General features: G+C 38.6%; 3 protein-coding genes across 4 annotated transcripts in view; 1 reads left to right on the top strand and 2 right to left on the bottom strand.

Moving 5' to 3' along the window:
• Positions 1–6415, top strand: part of jak3 (Janus kinase 3 (a protein tyrosine kinase, leukocyte)) — a 15974-nt gene extending 9559 nt beyond the window's left edge. The window contains exons 17-24 of the mRNA XM_077533809.1: positions 1185–1335; positions 1425–1552; positions 2278–2467; positions 2636–2760; positions 4665–4837; positions 4911–5028; positions 5089–5202; positions 5339–6415. Coding sequence (XP_077389935.1) covers positions 1185–1335; positions 1425–1552; positions 2278–2467; positions 2636–2760; positions 4665–4837; positions 4911–5028; positions 5089–5202; positions 5339–5512 — 1173 coding nt within the window. The 3' untranslated portion in view covers positions 5513–6415. The remainder of the gene's footprint in view (positions 1–1184; positions 1336–1424; positions 1553–2277; positions 2468–2635; positions 2761–4664; positions 4838–4910; positions 5029–5088; positions 5203–5338) is intronic.
• Positions 6416–7791: 1376 nt separating this feature from the next.
• On the bottom strand, positions 7792–17255 carry LOC144027626 (N-acetyllactosaminide beta-1,3-N-acetylglucosaminyltransferase 3-like). Of its 2 annotated transcripts, none has more exons than XM_077535312.1 (3): positions 17179–17255; positions 11352–12518; positions 7792–9544 (listed from the first exon to the last, which is right to left on the bottom strand). In XM_077535312.1, the coding sequence occupies exons 2-3, from the start codon at positions 12506–12508 to the stop codon at positions 9448–9450; spliced, it is 1254 nt and encodes a 417-aa protein (XP_077391438.1). In that variant the 5' UTR covers positions 12509–12518; positions 17179–17255; the 3' UTR covers positions 7792–9447. The 2 variants fall into 2 exon arrangements, with proteins under 2 accessions (XP_077391438.1, XP_077391437.1); XM_077535311.1 differs by having other exon boundaries at positions 11352–12521; positions 17179–17252.
• Positions 17256–17673: 418 nt separating this feature from the next.
• LOC144027420 (potassium voltage-gated channel subfamily V member 2-like) lies at positions 17674–23817 on the bottom strand. The gene is made up of 2 exons (XM_077534917.1): positions 22319–23817; positions 17674–18931 (listed from the first exon to the last, which is right to left on the bottom strand). Exons 1-2 carry the CDS (start codon positions 23567–23569, stop codon positions 18626–18628), a joined length of 1557 nt encoding a protein of 518 aa, XP_077391043.1. The 5' UTR covers positions 23570–23817; the 3' UTR covers positions 17674–18625.
• Positions 23818–24127: the final 310 nt, after the last annotated feature.

Here is a 24127-nt window from a genome sequence, read left to right as displayed (position 1 = left end):
AGGTTCACACAGCTGGCTGTGACTTTTTTTGGAGCAGTACAAAGTGAGTTATGAGACTATGCTTTTGTTTATGATTTCTGTTAATGTATCCGCACCAAGAGTGGGATGTGCATTATATTGTCTGTTTTTTGTTGTTGTGTTTGTGATATTATTGTCGACTTATTGCTGTGACTCGTCTCTTTTGTCCTGTCTTGCTTTGCCTTGTCTAACCTAGATGATGAGCTAGGCTAGAGCCTCCCAAGAAAAGGTCAGCCATGGACCAGCTGCTTGGAGGTTTCCTGGCTACAGTGAGAGCACCACAGATGACCATAAGGGAGAGAGCTAAGGAGGAAATAATAAAATACATTGGGGGGTTAGATGTCAATGGTGACTATTGCACTATTGAAAGTGTCACTTTAAGTTACTCATTGAGTTTTTTTTAAGATGGCAAAAACAGCAATTTTGTTGCATTTACTGCCAAGTACCTATGAGGAATAAAGCAAAATAACTTGTAGTACAATACTGAATTCCATGTATTTTTTTCCATTTATTTTTTTCCCTTTGCTTATTTGCCTCGTTAAATTGCATCGTATCGCAACAAATTACATCAAATCGTGATCGGATCGCATTGATTTTAACTAAATGATTATCGCATCGTATCGCGTCATGAAGAGGGTGAATCGTATCGCATCGCATCACCAGAAAATTCCATGTATCGTTAAAGTATCGTATCGCCGGGAGTGCATCGAGATGCGTATCGAATCGTCCTCAGTGCAGAGATTCACACCCCTAGTATATATGTGTAACAAATTCCACCTGGTGGCACTAGAGCCTGGGAAAACAGTTGTATCACATGCCATCTTGGGAGTTACCGGCAGGTTGCATAAAACAATAGCCGTTCTGTACTATAAACTGACAGTTACATATATACTGTAAGTTCACATACTCTTGTATTCCTTTATTTTGTATTACTATGCCCTCATTGTATTTTCTTTTTTCTTTTTTTTTTCCTTTGTATTAGTATTCATCTTTTTTTTTTAAATCTTTCATGTGGAAGTAAAAATTTAATTGAACAGGTGCAACATGTTTCCCAATTGCTGATATGACAATAAACACTTTTGAATCTTGAATCTTACTGCACTATAAAACGACGTAGGCAAAGTGGAGACTTACATAATATGGTCATATGGTCTTGTTGTTTGTAGAAGCAGCAGTTTTACGAGAGTTTCCATCAGTTGGCGCCTTCTCAATGGACAGAGCTGGCCGAGCTGATCAGCCAGTGTATGAACTACAAGGCGGCCTTGAGACCTTCGTGTCGCAGCCTCAACCGGGAGCTCAACTCTCTCATCACATCAGGTGCTCTTACTCTTATTATCCGACTTCAGCTCTATGCACCCATTCTGAAAAAGTGACCCAAACAAAACTCTTTCGTACTTTCCCGACAGACTATGTGATACTTCATGCCACTGAGCCTGTCACACTCAACCCAGTGAGCCAAGCATCTCGTCCTGCCCTGCAGGACCAGACATTGTTTGAGGAGAGACACCTGCGGTACATCTCCTTACTTGGAAAGGTACACATGAAACATATTAGTTTGAAGTTTATTGAACATATAAATATATATATATATATATATATATATATATATATATATATATATATATATATATATATATAAATATATATATATATATATATAAATATAAACACAAATAACAAAGAAAGTTAAAAGTAAAATAAAAGAAACATCCAATAAATGTCAATTTATATGTTCAAGGGAGTAGGAAGAAGTTGAAAACATATCCAGTCCCACCCCTTATTCTTCGTATCCTATCACTTATTTCATAGTTGATACAATAGATTACATTTTAATAAAAGAAAATATATAATCCTACTCATATTGCGTATGCAAATAAAATTAATAGAAATACACAATAATAATACATCAACATATTCATGTATACAATTCTCATTACATTCATATTGATACATCAGAGAAAAGTAAGTAAATAAATAAATCATTTCTACAATTTTCCTAACTCATGTCTGATTCAAATAATAATATTGAACTTTGCTTTTAAACATTTTTTTAATTAAATGGGTTTTATGCCATAGAAATATATGACTGCAGTTTAGTGCCCCAGACAATTTTTTATTTTTATTTTTTATTGTGAGCATAGGGGGAAGAGATGGGATTGCTTGATATTTGTAGGTATGAATATTTTTGGGCTCAACTTCACATGCTTTTTAGACATAACAACTACTGATGAAGTTAATATGATGTCTTTTTTCCAAAAGGGAAATTTTGGAAGTGTGGAACTGTGTCGTTACGACCCACTTGGAGATGACACAGGTGAGATGGTTGCTGTGAAGAAGCTTCAGCCCAATAAGCAATCGACCCTTGAGGACTTCCGTAAGGAGATCAAAACCCTCAGCATGATGTGCTGCGACTACATTGTCAAGTATAGAGGGGTCTGCTACAGCATGGGTAATGCAAATGTCTACCCATCCATCCATTTTCTGAACCTCAGGTGTTATTCATATAGGACCTAATTTCTCATCTTTGAAGCATTCTGTGATTTGGTTCGGAGCTTTATTGTGATTTGGAGTGCTTCAAACAATATGTAAAGATGGCAACCTTGGATTTTGTTCTCAGGGCGACTCAACGTGAGTTTGGTGATGGAGTATTTACCACACGGAAGTCTTATTGTGTATACAGAAAACAACAGACACAACATCAACACCAGGCGCATGCTACTCTTTGCTTCACAGATCTGTAAAGTAAGTAACCTTGCATGCAGTTTTCACCACAAGGTTTGTTGACTATGCCTGCGATCAATGATTGAATGCAAAAACGTCACTTTCTGGACAGTTACTTTGATAAACAACTTTATGTTTTAAGTTGAAAAAAAAAAGAGTCTGAGACATTGATTTGTGTTGAGGTCATTTTTCTGACTGGAGATGGCATAAGCGTTTAATGATAGGCATTGGTGACAGCACAGTGCATTTTTCATTTCCTATTAAGAGCTTAATTTTGAACATGAAGTAACGTGAACTTCTGCACATTTTTAAAAATTGTAAATTACATATTGACCCAATTCCCCACACATATGCATTATTTGATGTTTAGTCTACTTATTTATGTATTTATTTATCTCTTTATTCACTACTTCTTATTTATTCACTGATGTAAAATGTATTTATTTGTAAAAAAAAAAACAAAAAACAAAACCTGTATTCGCACTCAAAATGTTTGCTTTGTTCTTGTTTACTGCAAAACTGATGTTTATGTACAGCACTTTGTATACAGCAACGCCTGTTCTTAAAGTGCTTTATAAATAAAGTTGAGTTGAGTTGAGTTATTTATTATAGCTTTACTGTTAAATAGTGTTAAAGTGACTCCTTTTCACAACGTGGAATGCTTTTTAGGTTGTTGAATTTTATACAGGTGTGCATTGCACTTGCTGTCGACCAAAGATGACATCACCTGTGCTGAGGAAATAGGTAACGACCAATCACGGCTCACCTGTTTTCTGGGTTTGGTCAGCAAACTGAGCCATGATTGGTCGTTACCTGATGTCATTTTCAGTCGACAGCAAGTAGCAAATTTAGTTTTTGAAGGTATTAATTGTTAATGAAAAGTAATGACGTTATCACATTAATTATAGACAAACTATTATCTTCTCACTGTTGAAAATGGCTCATTGAGTCGAGTATCACTTTAACATCCAGTACATTGTTTAGACAGTATTTTAACAAAATTACTGCAGGTAGAAGTTAGCTGATGCTTTTCTTTTTTTTAACTAGCTAGTAAACATTTCAGGCGGTCAGAGTCAACATCAGGAATTGGAGAAGCTAGCTGTATGTCCTGTGTGTGAGTTAATATTAAAGCCAAGGTTCTACTGAAAATCTCACTGAAGAAATGTCCTTGACCAGTGTTATGTTCTCTTTCCTCAATGTTGGAGTGAAATTGTGCTAAAACGTACAAAACGGTTACATTTATCTTGCCTGGGTGGGAGCTCAGGACCACTAAACCGCTGACCATAGAACTGTCCCTGTAATAATCAATTATGATGCCTATACTTAATAGATATGAAACAATGTTGTTTCTTTGAGGGTCAGTCCAGCAGGAATGTCTTTTCCAATCCTATTGGTCAGTAAAACCTCATCTTACTTGTTTTTCCAATGCAGGATGTGTAGGCAGGATGATGATAGTTGAGTCAGCTGTGTAAATAGTATGACATCCTGGCATGTGACACAGAGTCATGATTTTAACAAAGAAGAGGAACTTTACTGTTATGCGCTTAAAAAAAAATAGGAATTAGCCGAACTGAGTTTTGTTTTGCTGCTTTGTGGAGCAGTAAAGTAAGCACATACACAATGTCTTAAAGTGGAACGGACTCAAATATTCTGATTATATGATAGACCAGGGACAATCACACCAAGAGACCAAAGACATCGTTTTTACCTTGCGCCACTTTTATTTTTTCCAATTGTTTATTTTACTCTCTCCCAAGTGTAAATATTACTCTAAAAGTGAGTCTATTTGGTCCCACTCTAAATAGAGTCAAATTTACTGTACAGAATTGACTGTGTACTGTGACCCAAAAATAATAATGGTGGTCTGAATCACACCATACAAATAATCCAGTCCTGTCCTGTGTGGCAATATTTTTGTCTTTCAGGGCATGGCGTACCTGCAGACGTTACGTTATGTGCACCGAGACCTCGCTGCCAGAAATATCCTTGTGGCTAGTGAGTCACTGGTGAAAATTGCTGATTTTGGACTGACCAAGATTGTTCCTTTGGAGAAAGAGTACTACAGAGTCAAACAGCCTGGAGAGAGCCCCATCTTCTGGTAGATCTCTTCATTTTTGAAAACAACAAGTGTGAGAGGGCACTTCTGTTATTTGCATCTGTGTTCAATGCAGGTATGCCCCAGAATCCATCAACGAATTCAGATTCTCCCAAAAGTCAGACGTGTGGAGTTTTGGCGTTGTTCTTCATGAGCTCTTTTCCTACTGTGATGTGAATTCCAGCCCAAAAAAGGTGAGGTGAGGACTAATTGACGTCAAACCAGACAAGTTTAATTAATCACATATGTATCAGCTCTGCATGCAGGAAATTGGAACCAATGCGCATGGGCTATCCATTTCAATGCATCTGCTAAATATCCTCAAGGACAACTGGAGGTTGCCTCCCCCTCCAAACTGCCCACACAAGGTAAAACCTTCAAATAATCCCATAAAATAAGCACCATTTTATTAATAATCTCACATAATTCTTAGCATCTTTTTGACAATAATTGTCATGAAAAAAAATGCAAGTATCCAATGCAATGTCACTGAAAATGTTGCAGGTGTACGGTTTGATGAAGCAGTGCTGGGTTTACAACTTTGAGGAGAGGCCATGCTTCTCCAGCCTGGACGATCAAATTGAAGTCATCATTCAAGAAGAGGCGGAAAGGCTGACTGGGAGAACCTCGCACACCGCTGCGAAAAATAGTCATGCCATGTTTGCAGCTGCTGAATGAACATTAGGACTATCTGGACATGTGGTGTGGAAAAAAGCACAAAAAAAAGCACAAACCTGAAAGCAAAAGGCAAATCAGAGGACTGTATCATACACGGGTTTTCTGCAAACAAACAGTTACTGTACAATGTCATTTACATAAAGAAGGAAATGTACTGACAAAAACACTTACTAAAACATGTTTCTTATGCAAGGTTTTTGAAATTTCTTGTTAATTCCATTATTGCTGTAGTAGACAAGGCAAATCACATACATAAAAAAATAAAAAATAAATAAAAATAAATAAATAAATAAATAAATAAAAGAGCTGTAGTAGAGGGTCTGTTCTTGAATTTTTATTTCCTTTTTTTGAAAAGTGGAACCACTTTGGCTTTCTCGATATGTTCTGGGAAAATGCCTATTACGAATGACAAATGACAATTGTATGTGAAAGGCCCAATTATTTCGTCTATGGTTTGCTTTATCTGTGACATGTACAGTATAGTCATTTGATTTTATTTTGTTTGCAAAATTTTGAACAATGTTAAAAAAATTCACTCGCTAGTACAATCTTGAGAAAAATAGTACAGTATTAGAATTCTTTAGTGTACTTAATTTTGTTGTTGTTGTTCACAAAGTAATCACTGAATTCATTTGCGATTTCCACTATGTGTATATTACACCCCATGTGTACTATTTTTACTTTTGTCTAGTAATTTGCTGTAGATACACAATATTGAGATAATATACTCGATGGTGAGGCTCTTATTACTCCATTCAGGGATCCTGGCGTAAAAATGCACTGATACTGTGTCTCTATAAAGTCATTTTAGGAAGACATAATGTCTGGGTCTCAATTCTCTTTAATTGGTGTCCAAGCAAGCTAGTTAGTGAGAAAGTAATAAATACACATTCTGAAATGAAACAGTCAAAAGTCTTATAGTTGTAATACAACTTCCTTTTGTTACATTTTGTCATCTGTGTCTGACATACAGTGGTATAAGTACTGGAATATTGGGGCTCCAGGTGGAGGAGTGGAACCGTCACTTGCCTTTGGTGCCGGTTGGCGTGGGTTCGATCCTCTGCCTGGGAGAGGCCCATGTGTGGCTTACAAGAAGTAAGCTTGTGTGAGTGAGTGGATATATTAAAAAAAAAAAAAAAAGTACTGGAATATTACATTACGGGGACAGTGGAGGGCCGAGACTTAACAAAGTTACTCACTTTAAGAGGAGTCACCAAAAAACAAAATTCACTTGAGCCATTTTACGAAGACTACTTATCATATCAAAAATCAAAAAATAATTGGATGAGACCTAATTGTAAATTTAACTACAGTGCAATGACATCACTCAGTTCCACTGGTTTGATTTATTTCGACCCAAACTGGCTACCTGCGTTGATTATGTGACATGGCAGGCAGCTTTCTCATATAGCAACAAAGAGCTCAAATCTTATTGGACAAAAGCTCTATAACAGTGGTTCTCCAAATATACATCAAGTAGCACCTCAAAAAATATTTTTCTCTCCAAGTACCACCATCGTGACCAACATTAAAAACCTAGTAGCACAGTTGTTGTACTAAAAACTATTTTTAAATATTATTGCAAGCACTGTAACATGCATTAGCACTTAATAAAAAGATTAAAAACCTAGCATAGCCTAAGAATTAAAAGTTATTGTACATCACACATCAGTTAAAATGTATGTAAGTATTTATTATTGTTCTTAAAAGTTAAATACAACTGAACCGTAGGCAGTCTTCGCATACGACTAGCGGGAGCTAGCATACCACTGGTAGCATAAGTTCTACATGGTGAGAATCACTGTATAAGAGCAAGGAGATCATGTAGAACAGAAAATGACAAAATACTTTTACTTGTGTAAATTTTAAATAAATGGCATTACCGCTAATACTTGTATGATTCTGACAGCATTTTAGGCAGCAGTGTTGGTCACTTACAAAGGTATTTTTGTAACCGTTGCTTGTCATAAAAGCCGCTTACTTTTTCAGTTTGTGATCTGAAACACATTTGAGGTAAAGGTGTCACTGCCATGTACTGATAATAAAAGCTATTAACTATTATTTAATTCAAATACAGTAAATAACTATAAGCACAGTAGAAACAGTTACACTTTTTTAAGTGTTTTTATTAGGATTTAGTCTGAGCAACGTTTGCTATTTAATTAGCTTCACATGACCCCTTTTGAACTAATTTACATGGTTTTAGATTTATTGATTTATTTATTTTAAATGTTACGTGGATTGACCACTGGAATTTCAACTGTAAAATGCACAGAACACCTTCTTAAAGTATTTCTATTTATTAATCAACAGACTTGAACAGATATTTACATACAACTCCGTGGAGCAAAAGCAACTGCAACTGTGCCTTCTGCCTGCGGAATCGTAATGAAAGGCAACCGAAAATGAAAATAATGTACACTCATTTCATCCAAGTACAGCGGACAGAGCCACGTTTCCATTGTAAATCACAGCAAAGAACATTATGAACCTCATCAGCTCAAGTCACAGTCGATCGATCATGAAACCTTAGAAACCCTGAGACAATATTAAAAGTTGACAAAAACATACCATCTATCTTAACATACATAAGTACCAGTCATGATTTAATTAAATACACACACAAGTTCCCTTACATACATTTAAATATCCAAATGATCATATGATGATTCATGTTCTGCATAGAAACAGCCGGTCTAACATTTATCATGCAACCAAATATGTAAAGAAAATTATGTTAACACATTTGTGCAGCTTCTGATTCTTTAACCACACCCAAGTGGAACGCTAACCTTAGTTGTACACTTCCTGTGCGAGTATTCTGTTTCCTGCTGTAATTTCAGTCACTTTTGGGTGTCATGGTGACAAATATAGTAATTGCTAAGGTGGAATACGAACATAGTTAGCTGTTGCATACACTTATTGTCATTGCAGATGAGTTGGTGAATGCTTAATAACACAATTCCAGCCATAAAAACCCATTCGGTGATGGAAAGTACAGCAAGTTATTTGTGCGCTATGAGTGGATGAGAAGCGGTATGGAAGCGCACTAAAACTAGTACCGGAAACGTGTCACAAAGTTACATTAAATAAATAAAGAATAGGCTCCATTTTATGAACTGACAATTCACCAGAGGTTTATGGCATCTTGTGCTCTCATTTTTTTCAGTTGTAAGAATAGACTAATGTGGGTTCTCTTCTGGAATACACAAAATGTGAAACGTAGATATGATTGACTGACAACCAGTCCTAGGGTGTATTCTGCTGATAGCACACGTATGGTTAATGGGCCACATACGTGCTCCGTTCTTTTGAGCGGCCCTACCAAACATTCACATCACTAAGGCTTCCGTAATATTTGCATTAATTTGGCCATTTTTCACCTAAAATTGGTTGAATAAAGTGTTTTAAATGTTTAGAATCAATTTAATATATTCATTATAATATAAAACAAATATATAAAAGTATAAAAATAAATAAATATACAATGTAAAACTTTGACTTTTTTTTCTATTTGACGAGTCTTTTTTTTGTTTTGTTTTTTTTGTTTTTTAACCTCAGGTTTTTAATTGAGCAATGATTCACACTAATGGTACCCTATTTTCTTGCCCAGTGCAAGTCTAACGCAAAGTACAGTCTAAATGCACACGTGGATAGATTATTATTTTTTTTTTTTCTTTTGGACTTGTCCTAGACTAACAAAGGTCAAAGTGGGCGTCATTGCCATCACTGTGCGCTATTGTGCGAGGGATCGCAGCCAACTCCTCGCCAATCGAAACGGCTCCCTTTAATTTTTTTTTTTTTTTTTTTTTTTTTTTTTTTTTGCTGCTTGTCTGTCAACAGATGTTTCTGCTCCTCCCATATCTTCCATGTTGTCTTTTTCTCTCGTTGCATTTCTTCTAAAAATCTAACCATGGATTTGGTCAGCTTGTCTCTCAACACAATTGTGAAGATTCTTTCAATGAGAAGAGCTGGTAAAGGAGAGTCGGCTTGCCCCGACTGGATGTCTGAAGCTTGGTGCACCTTGGATTCCTGCAACAAATGGAAGATGGGGTGTATATATATTTTGGAAGACGTCTACGTTATTGGAATTCTGATAACAGGTATCTTGCGGTTTGAAGCTGGCAGCTTCCTGATTTATCATCAAATTTAGCCAATGATATATTTATATATTGGAACAATCTGCCGGTCTTTCTGGATGGTAGTCAAGCGGTCAACACTCGGACTGAGGCGATGAGTGAACGCAATCTTGAAAGACTGCGCAAAATTGGTCAACAAACGTGTATAAGTTGGTGAATCGTCTCTCGAAAAATGGATTGCCAATTTGGGTAATTAATAGGGATGTTACTATAGCGCGATATTGTGATATCGTGATATTAAAACTGCCACAATATCGTCGTCATCATGTTCACGATATTTAAATGCAACACATCTGTTAAAACGACAGTTTGATTTCCTTTTGTGCAGTTCTAGCACCCTCTGGTGGCTAGTTTTCTGCAGTGCAATTAAATTTCCATTAGGGATGTTTTGGCCCGTCTATGTTTAAAATCTACACTAATTGTCAGATGAAGAGGAACGTAATATGACTGTGAAGCAAGTCAATATGTGGACGAACTCAATGTGTGTATGCATTAATAATAAACATAATAATAATAATAATAACATAACATTGCTGTTATGTACAAAAGCACAATATAAGTATGAAATGCTTTTTTTTTTAACAATATATTGTGACTTTTTTTAAAATATCGCCAACCTCCCCACAATATCGTGATCATTATTGTATCGTGAGCTTCATATTGCGATAATATCGTATCGTGACGTTTGGATATTGTTACATCCCAAGTAATTGATGCCTTCTGAGAGACACCAGCAAGGACTCAAGGTTGGACTGAAATTATTGTGTCAGGTTAATTATAATTGTATTAATTAATAATTAAAAAAAAATAGTTTATTTCATATATAATTTAATTAACAAATTAATAATTACTAAATATAATTAATAATTACTTAATAATAATAATAATAATAATAATAATAATAATAATAATAATAAAAATTTGTATATAAATATTTTATCTTAAAATTAATTAATTAAAAATAATTAACAATTATTTAAGTAGAATGATGTCAAATTATGTCAATTATGTGCCTAACCATACTTTCCCTCCTTCCAAGAGTCTTTCTCAGTTCTCAGAGTTCTGTTGTAATATTTCATTATGTGATTGTGAGTGGAGTTTTTTTTTTGTTTTTTGTTTTTTTTCTGAAGTCCGAACTATGCTTCCCTTTTAAGGTCCTACCAGAAAATCAGAAAATGGGCCATTATATCTGATTCAGATTTAGAAGAATTGTTCCATGCTGCTGTCATTTTCATGAATGAAATACAATAACATCTAATCTGTCTGTCGGTGCCTCGGTCAAACCCAACCACATCGCATTACGCCATCTGCACATTAACTTAGACCTCCTTTAGCTAGTCTAATTTCTAGTCTACTTTTTTTTGGTCACCGACTCACCATAGAATTGCTATAAAATATGTTGGCGTAACACGGTCTACAAATTCACAAACAAAACTAGACATGCCCCAACACAAAGGAAGATGGGCTCACATTGTTAGACAAATGAGAAATTTAAATAAGTGCTTGAAACATTTCTCATGTTGACCTGATTCCTTCTGGTGACAGCTGCTCGTTCAAACATGACATGTCGTGCGTAGTTGGTGTGACTGACTTCTTGGCCATTTTGTTGACAGTCAGCCTCACCAACTAAGTGAAAAGCTCTGCTCAAACCATCCACATTTGAATCCCAGAAACGAGAGCAGCAAGCAACGTGCTTTCACCTGAAAGTCGTAGCTGACTTAAGTCTCTTCCCAGAGGAACCGCACTTGAGATCACCGTCGCGTATTCTCTGCCACATGAGGTACATCTGAGCCGGGAGGAATCGGTGGACCAGCAGCATATCTTTGTAGTAGCAAGGATCGTATTGGTCTAGATTGCTGGCGGGGATGTACAGTCCTGCTGTCTTGACGCCCATATGGGAGCTTGGTGCAAGCCCCGCTTTCGCCAGACACATTCCCAAGTAAACATCATCGATGGGAAGAATGGTAATAGAATGGGACATCTTGCGTATGACTAAAGCTGTGTAGCCTGACAGCAAGAAGCCCCCGCCCCCACAATAGGGGGGATATGAGTTTGACTCATGCACCTGAACGGGGACGTAATACTTGCTCCCAGGTGAGCGAATGGGCCCTACGTTGTGGATCAGATGACCGGTGAAAAGGTGTTTGCGTCCATCGTTGTCTCTAAGACTCTGGAGGAACTCCACCATATTGTCTGTGTTAGCAAAAACGTCATCGTCACCGTTGAACAAAAAGCGAGCGTTGGGACAGTTTCTTTCCATCCATTCCAGGAAAAGCACTTGCTTCAAGGTGAGATTGAAGAAGGAGTCGGTGAAGTCCCACTGGAGGATGTCTTTGTACTCGCGCTGCTCTGCTCGGAGGAGCTTGTTCAGCCTGATCTTCTCCAAGCCGTGATTCGTCGTACCCGAGAGGAAGACCCTTCTGATCCAAACCCCGTTGTGTAATCTCTCCTTTGCCCACGTCTTGCGCAGCACCTCTCGACGCTCGTAGTTGGCCGGGGAACTTTTAATGACCAATAGGAGGAAAACGTCCCCGGATTGATCAACTCCGCCACATTTGTGAGGGAGGTCCAGAAGCATGCGGAAGTGGCGACAGTGGCGATAGTACAGAAAGTCTTTAATACCACCAGGAAGAGCGGCGAAGCCTGAGATGTTGGCTACAGACGTGTTTTGATGACAAACTGGGTTCGGCCAGACGAAGGTTTTGTTCTGGATGGTGTGCTCCGTAACGCCAACGCGATCATCTTTGTTGCTTGCATGGAGGCGAATGTTCTTTTGGTCAAGATTGATAAGAAGATGGATGATCAACACACTTAGACTTCCGAGCAGCAAGCATGTCCGAGGCCTGAAGTGTATCATCCTCGGAACTCTGCTGAGAAAATAAGACATTATTTATTTACAAACATAATATTGGGTACGCGTTCTAATACAAAAAAAAAAAAAAGCTATCATGACGGAAGGGGGTTTCCAATTTTCCCCAAAAAACTTTTTGTAAAATCTCTTGCAAAATATATAACTTAAAACTAGTGTTGTTCCGATACCGTTTTTTGGCCCCCGATACCGATACCGATGCCCAGCTTTGCAGTATCGGCCGATACCAATACCATACCGATACTTAAGGTTTTTTTTCCCTCAACATGAAAAAGCTGTCCTGCCATTGGTTCAGAGCATTCAAGGGCCAATAGGATATCTTAGATCGGCATGCAGTGAACATGTCACATATCAGTGAATGTCGTGCATCAGCAAGACACAAGATGCTGCATCCAAAATCCTATATTAGTGTTGGAATTAATGGTATCGGCATGTTACTTGTGAGTACTCACCGATACCGATACCGCTGTTTTAATGCAGTATCGGTATCGGAACAACACTACTTAAAACCATTCAGGTTGGGAGACAGCCAACCTAACCACTGACCCATGCCACTCCAAATTGGTGTCAATATATCACAGATGTCAGGTGCAATCCTCATATACCTCCATTTTTGGTCTCCTTTGGGACACATCAGCAATATGTTAGCTAACAATAAATCTCGTATCGCTCAAGTGGTAGAGTGGCTGTCTTCCATGCTGAAGGTTGGGAGATTGTTCCTCAACCCTTGAGTGTTTCATTGCTGTTGTTTGTTTGTTTGTTTGTTTGTTTGTTTGTTTGTTTGTTTGTTTGTTTGTTTGCTTGTTGGTTGGTTGGTTGGTTGGTTGGTTGGTTGGTTGGTTGGTTGGTTGGTTGGTTGGTTGGTTGGTTGGTTGGTTGGTTGGTTTGTTTGTTTGTTTGTTTGTTTCAGTAGTTTACTCCAGTGTTTTTCAACCCTGGTCCTCAGGCCCTCCTAGCCAGCCTGTTTTCCAAGTCTCTCTATTTGCAACGCAGGTGATTCCAATGACAGCTCATTAGCAAGCTCTGGAGAAGCCTGATAACGATCCTCACCTGCGTTGGAATCGGGAGACATGGAAAACAGGCTAGATAGTGTGCCCCGAGGACCAGGGTTGGGAAACACTGGTTTACTCTCTTCCAAGTGTAAAAGTTTACAATATTTAGAGTGGGACCGAATAGTCTTTTTTTGAGTAAAATTTACTCTACAAAATGTACTGTGTACTATTTGGTGTCACCCTCACTTAAATCATTTTGAGCCCACTTAGAAATTGACTAAATGTTCCAGTCAAAAAGAGTCAGAACTGCCCCCTCTCTCACCCATACTTTTACATTCGAGGTGCTGACGTGAGCTGAAGAGCAGACATGAGGTGACCTGGCGAGACTGCTTGCATGCACCGCTGCTGCAGTGGGTGTGCGGTGGAAAGTAATTACGCATAGCCATGTCTTCTTCTTATAGGTGGAATAAGTTGCGTGCGTGGTGGAATCTATTTAGTCTTGGGAAAACTCAAAAACACCAATTCCAATGAAGTTGGAACATTGTGCAATACATTCATAAAAGCAGAATACAGTATAATATAATGGTTTGAAAATCCTTTTTGGATCGTTTTTGGAATTTAGGAGGAAGCCAGAGTACCTGGAGAATACCCACATGAACATGGTGGCAACATACCAACTAAACACAGGAAGGCTATTGCCAAGATTCTAACCCCGAACCTGAGACCTGTGAGGCAGATGTGATTATCTCTACATGTAGTTCGCTGTGCTGTCCAAAATGAGTCAATATTTTCAAAAAAGAAAAAAAAAAAAACTTTTACCATACCATACTTTGCCATTTTACACAATGTCCCGATTTCTGCGGAACTGCTATTTTCAGTTTTCACTTCACTACTCAACCTACAACACGGAGGCTTGTGAAACGACTGGAAAACATCACGCCTTGACATGATACTGACCTCACCCTGTTTCCCAACATGACAAAATCCTGCACGCAACTGCTAACTGCCAATAAAAACACAAATGAGCAAATATAAACCCTGAATGCTGACACACTCGTTTCTCATTCTGACGTCACAATAAAACACAAGGGGATGCTTGAACCCACAACAACGCATGGAAACACCTTTAATTTAACGCCTATAAACATGTGGGAAGAAAAGCAGTTTATTGTACATTTTCTTATTCCAAAAAGGCCACACTTAAAAAAAAAACAAAAGCTTCTAAACTGTTAGCTAGCTTGTATTGTTGTTTTAATGAAGTAGCTAGAGTATTTTTCACACAATCATAATGGCACCACTCATACGCCATTTACTTATATTCAAACAGACGTTAGTTGGGGGAGAACTTATTTCTACTTGCATTGTTAAAACAACATAATAAATTATTTTTTATGGGAATGCTGAAAGCATCCCACATATGTTATTCGGATTTTTATTCTCCTCACTTTTTTGCCGAAAAACAACTCCCACATAATACTTCCAATTTACACAACTTTCAAAAATTTCAACTTGCTTCAGAAATTCATGCACTCCGGGGTATATATGGTCAGATTCCACATTACTTAGAGTACTCTCACAATTTGACGTTAAATATCAACTTTTCCCCATTCATTTTTAATGGGATTGACATTTAACTTTTTCCAAGTCGCACTTTTCACGCCCACTCCCATACATAAAACTGATCATTATTACCAGCTCTGTGATACTGCTTAGTTCTTTTTATTCATGTATCTTTCAACTTCAACTTTGTAATTTTCACATAATTTATCTTTCAATTTACTTCATAAGCATTCAGCTTTCAGCATTCCTACGCAAATGAACCTTGCCGCACACTTAGTCTAGTTATATATATTATTTTATTTTTTCATTAATAGTAGCAGTAAGTAAGCAAGCACAATAACAGTGGGGAGTTTGCACTGAAGCACTATTGCTTATGGCAAACATTTGAGTTTTCATTTTAGTTTGAATCTTTTGGACAAAAATGTAGTCTTAGTCACATTTTAGTCATCTCAATAAGTAATAATTTTAGTTCATTTTACTCATTGAAAACTCAAAAGGTTTTGGTCTAGTTTTAGTCACTTTTTTAAAAATAATTAATAATAATTTTAGTCACCGTTTTTATACGTATTGAATTACAGTATTTTTTTTTAAAAATGTTTTAAAGAGCACACAAATGTTAATTCACGTCCCTGATTGAGAACATCTTTTGAATGTTTTCTGTTATTGCTTCCCCAAACCTCAACATTACAAAAATATTTGAAGTAAGGATGAATTAGGGAACAGACAAATGTATGTTTGTTTCTGCTCTGTCGTTAGCTTTGTGACTGATGTATGTTTTTTTTTTCTACTGTGAAAATGTTTAACATGTGGCTTCCAGCTATTCCTCCCTTCAATTACGATCCCTAGAACTATAATATAAAAGAAAATTAAGCTTTTTCATACCTACTGGAGCAATAGTGCATATTTCACAGTTGCTGAATCACTGATTTGTCGTGTCACATTAAGCACTCAAGCACACACACACACGCACACACACACATCACAATTTCTGCCTTGACCAAGATACTCCTTCTTGATTGACATTGTCAAAGAGGGACTACTTTAGCAATGGCATTTGTTATCCAAGAATAGCCTACAACTGCACTAACTTACATTTCAATGTGCATCTTAATAACAGATAATAATGGGTTGGCTAACAAATCCGTAAAAAGCAATACTAAATAAATACAATCGCTGAATGTGTACATCAGAACTGAGCATTGATATAAAGCCTGTAATCTCTACTCATTCATTTAATTTCAGCAAAATAGTTACATTCATTTTACAACTTCTACTTTGTAAGAAATAAATAAGTAAATAAATAAATAAATAAATAAATAAATAAATAAATAAATAAATAAAGTGCATTCCCCTCAAATCTCCTTTTTTTGTTGTTGTGCACAGTGAACAGAGGCAAGCTTTCACCTTTTTATCAGCCAATACCTGATGAACTACATTCGCTTTATGAGACTTCCTCAATAAATAAATGGCAATGAACAGTCAATGAGTAGGGGGGGTTGTTGTGAAGGTGCTGTTCTGCAACTGCACTGGCTGCCCTGGGACTGGTGGTTAGCTTTTCAGTGGCTGTTATGGGAAATTCATTGTGGATTTTGAGCAAAAGACTTATTTTTCAAATCCACACTTCAGATGTCCTCCCTTCCCCGGTTTGAAATAGACCGGCCTCGTTCATGATACATACCATAAAGTCTTTGGCGGGGCATCTTAAGCAGTTCTTTTTCCCTCGCCCTATTTCTAATTGGAGTTGTGGTGGAAAATTGTCTTGATAAAAGCAGTAATATTGCCTATAGGGACAGCCACCAAAGCTACTTAATTAAAATTAAAAAAAAATTAAAAAAAAGAGAGAAAAAAAAGAAAGAAAGAAAAGATGTTAATTGCCGATATAAAAATGACGTTTAAAGTGCTTTAGATAGACGAGGAGAAGATACAATTTGATACATAATTGTTTTCTTCACAATTGAACCAAATTAAATGTGTCGTAGTTTAAAAAAAGAAAACAAAAAAAAAACGAGGGGTGGGATCAATAACTGCCGCTATTCAAATAATTATAACGGGGGTTCTATAACAAATCGAAAGATGTTATAAGGAGAAATTAACGAGTGTACTTACTTTGCGATGGAGCTTCCTCAGCGTGTCCCCGTATGTATGTGCGCGTGCGCGTGTGCGTGTGCGTGCGTGTGCTGAAGGACAACCAGATAAATTACAGCCACAGAAAGGGCGGCTGTCACCCACTGCGTGGGCGGGGCCAGAGAACTTTCGAACACCCCAACTACTCCGCATCGCTCACTAGGCTACACTTTATTTTATTTGGCAGATAGAAAATACATTTTAGACTGTAGGCTACACATACATGTCAGCAGCAGGCTACTGTGCCTATTTTAAGGGGATTGTCTAGAATTGTGGAATGTGTCTAATTAACATACTTGTCATCACTAAGCAGTTTTAAGATTAGAGGGGTTAATAAATACATTGGCACTCAAAGTGGCTTTTACATAAACAAAATTACATGAATATGAATTATATACTAGTGGCACCTTGACTTTTGAACGAGCTTCTCATATGCCACAGCTCGAGTGAAGTGAAAAACAAAATGGAACCACAAGATAGTGTAATGCCCTTGCATGTGGACAAAAAGAGACGTTTATTGAACAGGACAGTCAAGCAGACGAAAATACAAAATGAGAACACTGGCAAAGAGAAGAATGTGCACACTGAAATACTGTAAATGGTCAACATAACTGACTCCAGCCCCTGACGTCACTGACTAGGCCACGCCCCTCAAGGCATATACGTAGCACACATTTTATTAAAATGTTTTATTTTGAAACATTTTTGGAAGGGAATGGGATGGATTATTGGCATTTCACTCGTTTATTTATTTGTGTGGTTACCAGTTTGGTCATGGAATGAGTTAAAGTTGTAACCTATCAACCTTACAAATGATGAAGGCACATCTACACAACTATGGAACACAAAAATGACAACTCAAGTGTGCTTAATGAAGAAAGAACAGACCGCAGTGTGTGAGCATGTTTGAGTTGAGGGCACATTAGGAAAAACATGTGTCATTGTGGGAAAACGGCAACTGAAAAGTGCCACAACAAGAACTTACATTATGACACGTATTGCTCAGTTGATGTGGCAACTTCCTAGCATTGTGTGCTGGGTTACAATATTGATACAGTTGAGTTGTTAATTAAGGCATGTGTTGGCCAGTGATAGCATCACTATGACATGTTTTGAGTTTATTTTTTATTTTTAAATTTTATGACAATTGGAATTATTAATTGGGAAACAATCATTTTTAGTGTTAAAGCCATTTGAATGGTTGACGCATCAAGCTGTGCACAGAGCATTTACACACAACATGACCCCCCAAAAAAGGAAAGGTCACCATTTTAAACAATACAAAAGAAAAATAAACAATTAATCTGATACTGCAATTTATGCATTAAGACCGTGAATGATTTGTTTATGCACTATTCTCATCATCACACAAAATTTCCTTTCATGTCCAGGCACTGATTATTTCAAACTCAAGTTTGAACTTTGCTTCTCAAGCGTCAATTGGCTGAGGAATGTCACTGGATGCTTCGGATCGACTGTCGTCTTCCTCCGTGGGACGGAAACACGTGCCCATCCTGTTTCGAAGACGCCTCCTGAGCTGCAAGCGGCGTTGGACCGAGATGGTGTTGTACTCTTGAGCCTTTAGCTTGGCGTAATAATCTGAGAATTTGTTAAAAAGGAAGGAGATGGGCATTCCGTTCAGGATGATTCCAAAGGAGATGCAGCCAAAAGCCACGATTCGACCCAGGATGGTCACGGGGACCACATCCCCGTAGCCCACAGTGGAGATGCTGACCTAAGATAGAAGAAAGTGAACGGGAGAGTCATTTCCTTCTCATAAAAATGATTCCTTCAAAATGCTTGGCTCAAAAATGTATCCTTCTTATCCATCCATTGTCTGTACCGTAATGCTTATCTCCATTTGAGTCGTGGCTGGTAGTCATGTTACGAGGTCACAGGTCGACAAACAACCATTCACATTTATAACCACAAAATAGACAATTTAGAGCAGGGATGTCAAGCTCATATTAGCTCAGGGGCCACATGGAGGAAAATATATTTACCAAGTGGGCCAGATTGGTAAAATCATTGCATATGATTTAAAAAAAAAAAAAAAAAAAAAAAAAAAAAAAATGCTGTCAATTATACGCAGATTTTCGATATTTGCAGGCCAGTCTTAAATTGCGGGACGTAACTGTATAGATATTGTCCCAAAAAAATAACACAAATGCAAATGCAACGGGACAACACTCTGCCTGTATGAGTTCCGGGTGTGTTACATCTGCCTATTTTGCATATACCTGTATATTATTCACAGAATGCATTGTGTGGTGCCGTTAATGAATTATAAAAACGTTAATCCTTGTCCTACGTGTAGCTGAATGTGTGTCTTATTCAGCACCATTGTGTTTGATTTCTGTTGGTTTATATTTTTATTTATATTTTTTAAACAAACTTTAAATTGTGTGTAAAATAATGACATCCAGAGGAATTATGTGTACAAGTTGCATTGCTCATCTGAGGATTGCTTGTGAAATTACAAATTCATATGCTTTGATTGTGGCCGACTCTCTCTCTCTTATTTTTTTTTTACTTTACAAAATCATCTCACGGGCCAGATTAAACCCCTTTGCGGGCCTTATCCGGCCCGCGGGCCTTATGTTTGACACCCCTGATTTAGAGTCTTCAATGAAGCTAGCATGTATGTTTTTGGAATGTAGGCAAGCGGGAGAAATGTGCCCACCAGCAGGCAGATCACCTTGCTGCCTGCTCAAAAAATCCCTAGTGGTAAAGGTCAGCTGACCTAAACAATATCTGAAGCACTAACCTACATTTAAAGTCTAAATTCTAATATTTGTTCCATAGAATTGTATCCATTTATTCACATTATTCTCTTCATCTTTTGGCCCAGGTACCAAAACGCACGGCCCACTGCTGGAATTCACCATTTGAGAGAAAAAAAAAAAAAGATGACTTGAAGCTGTCCAAATTAAAATGCTGGGAAACAAACTAACTGTACACAAGTCTGAAAGAACACTCTGGGTTACACATAAACCAAAATCCTCATTGCAAGCCAGCCACCTGCAGTAATGGGACTTGTGTGGAAAAAGCATTATGGGGTTGGCAGTAGCTTAAGATGGGAGGATGAGGAAGTAACAGCAGTCCAAAAGTTTTGTTTGACCGGCAAAAGAATGTGAGGAAAAGGAAGTGCCGCGTAAAAATGGGTTAGGATGCACACAGGATTTGAAGATGTTTCTACTTCTGAGTTATACGCTGTGTTACTACAATGCTGGCACATTTTTTATTTGTATTTTTTGTATAGAGCATGTCGCCCTATCTCAGAGGTGTCCCAACTATGGCTGGGGGACCATTTGTGGCATCCCCCGGCATACACTAAAAATGACATTTGCTGCTAATAAATTATTTTATATAGATGAAGAGCTTTTCTAGATATGCAAATGAACTGTTTTCAACTAAATTAGTAACATTTCTCTTTATAACACAGTAAACATACTAAAGATGATCAAAGGGACAACAACATGAAAAATCAACTTTTTGGAGCTTTTAGCCATGTTAAAATGTTAATTCGTCACCAAACACATGAGGGAAGTGGTCACCCCTCTCTGAGAAATTCTAGGTCATTCTGCTCTCCAGGCACCTGCCCCTCCCAACCTGAGAAAACGAACGAATGCTCACTATATGACATCATAAAGTTCGGACCCACCCCTGCACCGCCTCTGCCGAGTAAACGCATGCCCACTTTCTCTGAGACCTCCATGGGCTAAGTGACAAAAGTAGCCTTTACCAGTAAACATTCTGACTAAATTAATTCAAAGCAATCAATTATCCTTCACATTTGCAATTACAAAGTTCAAGGACAATTGGTCTTAAAATCTGGCTGACATTTGTGTAAACTACAAGTTAAACCTATGTACAATTGAAACTAACTAAAGTAGTAGTATAGTGGTTAGTGTGCTCACTCTGTAAGCAGAGTGTTCCTGGTTCGAGACCAGCTCAGATTTTTTTCCCCTCTCTCCTCCTCTCCTCCTCCAGGATTACTTGGGGCAAGGAGAGGTTTTGTTTCAATTTTTTATTGAAGAATTGATGGCTTGCATTCAGAGGAGTGCTCAAACACAGATCTCCAACAGCAGACTGGAGTTGGCTCACCAGGGGCGCGGCAATCACACGGGGAGAGGCGGAGTTTTACTGAACTAGGCGTATTACTTCCGCGTTAGAAAACTAAACAGCAAAACACCTAATTTAATCATTATGTGCATATCGTTAACTGTTGGAAGGGCTTAAAATACTGTGGTGTAATCCCTTTAATATTTACTGGTTTCCTCCACTTTCTGATCTGTGTCAAGGTCCAAATGGTGAAAATATCACATGAATGACTCCCAAGTAACTGCTTTTAAAACAGTCATCTTAAAACAGATTGCGCCTGTTTTGGTTTTGAATGTAGAGCTAGGATTCAGCTGCGGTTCAGTGCAGGGGCTGATATTTTCGGGTGGGTTCCAGGGTCTAGAGCACCACAAAATCTGATAAATTCTAAACTATTTTCCTTATACAAATAGATGCTATTCAGGTGGTGATTAAAAAACATATATAAACAAATGCAATTGCTTGAGTGACTAATTTTCAAAATGGCCCTCGAATCCTTTGATTTTTCTGTATGTGGCCCTTAGAGGAAAAAGTTTGGACATCCTTGCCCGATCTGCTATGGCAATCCATCAACTACAAACCTGCCATGGAAATGCCAACCAAATAAGCGTGTTACAGACCGATCTAAATTGTCCCACAAAAGTAGCTATCGTAAATTCCAGCTACTTAATGGCACCACCTGTAATTCAGCTTCAGATTACTTTATTGATCCCCCAATGTGGAATTCCTCCAGGTCACAACCTGTCCAAAAAACAACAATGAAGCCTGGCGGATCCACGTTCAGCGCCCTTAATATTCTTCCTGAGTGGAGGAGGCGACTATTGAAGGAGCTGCGCTTATTTGAACCGAGGCCACTATTATACAGTCTTCAGTTCCCTCTTCTGTGTACTTGCCCCTTTCCAGGCAGTTTTTATTGAGTCTGCTGGATGCAGCTGTGTCAGATAAGCACTTCAACTCTTCATCTGATGAACTAGGCAGTATTAGATGATTAGCATTGTGTCTACTATATATCTATACTCACTGCAGCCCACCACCAGGCGTACGGAATACTGCTGATGGGGGAACCCTCCGTCTCCCTCTCGGCCGAATGCAGGAGAGCAGAGAAAGTAAAGATCCCCATGGCAATGAAGAGCAATATGCACGAAGCCTGCTGGTAACATTGGCGCAGCGTGAACCCGAAGGCCCTCATGCCAGTAGAGTGGCGGGCCAGCTTCAGAATGCGAAAGATCCTCAGCAGTTTGACCACTTTCAGGACATGACTCAACTTGCTGACGCTCGCCAGCGCCCTAAAGTCTCCGTGCGTGTTTCCGACTTCCGAGGCAAAAGCGGCTTCCAGCACGATCTGGGCGAAATAAGGCATGACTGCCACCATGTCCACGAAGTTCAGACCACTCTTCAAAAAGATTCGGACGTTTGGTGTGGTGGCAAGGCGAGTTAGATACTCAAACGCAAAGAACACAATGGTGATGATCTCCACCCACTCCATGTGGGTTTTCCCCCCAATTTGATAGTTTTGAAGCTCCTCCACCGTGTTGAGAGACATCGCCACGATAGAAAAGAGGACAAAGAGGTTGGAGAGCACGCTGAAGGCTTTGGCCTGAATCGACGAGTAGGGATTCTCCACCATGTTCCAAAGGCGTTTTCGAACATTCCCGAGCAGCATGTCTTTGAATAACTCGTCGTGGTACTTGACCTCGATCTCAGCCATCAGTTCCCGTTCCACCTTCAGGTTGTCCTTCATTTCATCTACTTTCTCCTCAAACACCAAACAGCAGCAGCGCGTGGTGTCCTTTAGGCTCAAGCCCCAGTACGCCATCTCCTCCTCAAAATTGATTGGGCACATTTCTCTGATGACCCACAGCTCTCCGCTGGCATAAAAATGGCAAATGTGGTGGAAGAAAGCAGGGTCGTGGTCAAAGAAGAATTCATTGTTTTTAACCGAGTAGTCATCACAGAGGGTGACGAGTTGTGCTCGGTCCGTGCTGGCTGCCAGGGTGCCGATGCGAGTGTGAGGGTATTTCATGGCACACTTTTTGGGAATGTGGAAAACTTTGCCGCCAACGTTAAGCTTGATGTCATGTTGCTGTTTGGGTTTCTCTCCACTTGCCGGGCACTCTGGAGAGTCCAGGTTCTCCAGGGAGCTCCACGCTTTCACTGCATTGTGCTGAGAAAACGGAAACGTCTTCTTGTCTCTCCCACCCTTTGACAGGCAGTTGATTGTGCTGCGGCGGCTTTGCAAACGCCTCTGCAGCTCAGAGCCGCCTACAGCCATTGCACCTGTGGTTAAAGGCAGGAAGTCAGCACTGGCGACACAGAACAAAAAAAGGAGAAAAGCAAAACAGGAAACTCGACAGGAAAGCGAGTGTCCCGGCTCATGTTAACTTGCTGACTCCTCAAAAAGAATCCATGTGGTCCCGGTTGCGCTGATATTCCAGTAAAAGGCAGTCTTTCCTGTTTACTGAGGACTATCCTCCTGCGTAGAGGGCTCAAAAGGGTTTGATGTGTTAGTAGAACAGTCACTAGGAGTAAACGTTTGAGACACTTAATCTTATTGGTGAGTCTCCAAGTTTCCTTAAGAAGTTGTAAATCTAGCATGGGTGGCAGGGATTAGCAAACAAAGTTGATTTAAGGATTTTCAAGAGATAAGACAAAGGGCCAGGTGAGGACCTGTGCTTTTAGTTGTTCCCCTTTCAAATCAGATGTTCCCATTTTTCACCAAAACAACACAATAAAATATATTTACAGCTGTGGGAGGAAATAACGTGTCACAAAAGTAGGACAACTCCCATTTATGAAACTATTTTATTACACATGCTAACTTGAATGTTGC

This window comes from Festucalex cinctus, chromosome 10, assembly GCF_051991245.1.
Source record: "Festucalex cinctus isolate MCC-2025b chromosome 10, RoL_Fcin_1.0, whole genome shotgun sequence".
Lineage (NCBI taxonomy): Eukaryota > Metazoa > Chordata > Actinopteri > Syngnathiformes > Syngnathidae > Festucalex > Festucalex cinctus.
Note: the sequence above shows the minus strand (reverse complement) of the source record. Positions and strands in the feature narration are given on the sequence as shown.

What these genes read in the sequence shown, in the direction of transcription:
- LOC144027626 (XM_077535312.1), bottom strand. Translation starts at nt 12,508, where the DNA reads ATGATACACTTCAGGCCTCGGACATGCTTGCTGCTCGGAAGTCTAAGT. An exon ending in AAGTCAGCTACGACTTTCAG is followed by an intron (nt 9,545 to 11,351) that starts GTGAAAGCACGT and finishes CATTTGTTGCAG; the next exon opens with GAATCCAAGGTGCACCAAGC.
- LOC144027420 (XM_077534917.1), bottom strand. Translation starts at nt 23,569, where the DNA reads ATGGCTGTAGGCGGCTCTGAGCTGCAGAGGCGTTTGCAAAGCCGCCGC. An exon ending in ACGCCTGGTGGTGGGCTGCA is followed by an intron (nt 18,932 to 22,318) that starts GTGAGTATAGAT and finishes CTTCTATCTTAG; the next exon opens with GTCAGCATCTCCACTGTGGG.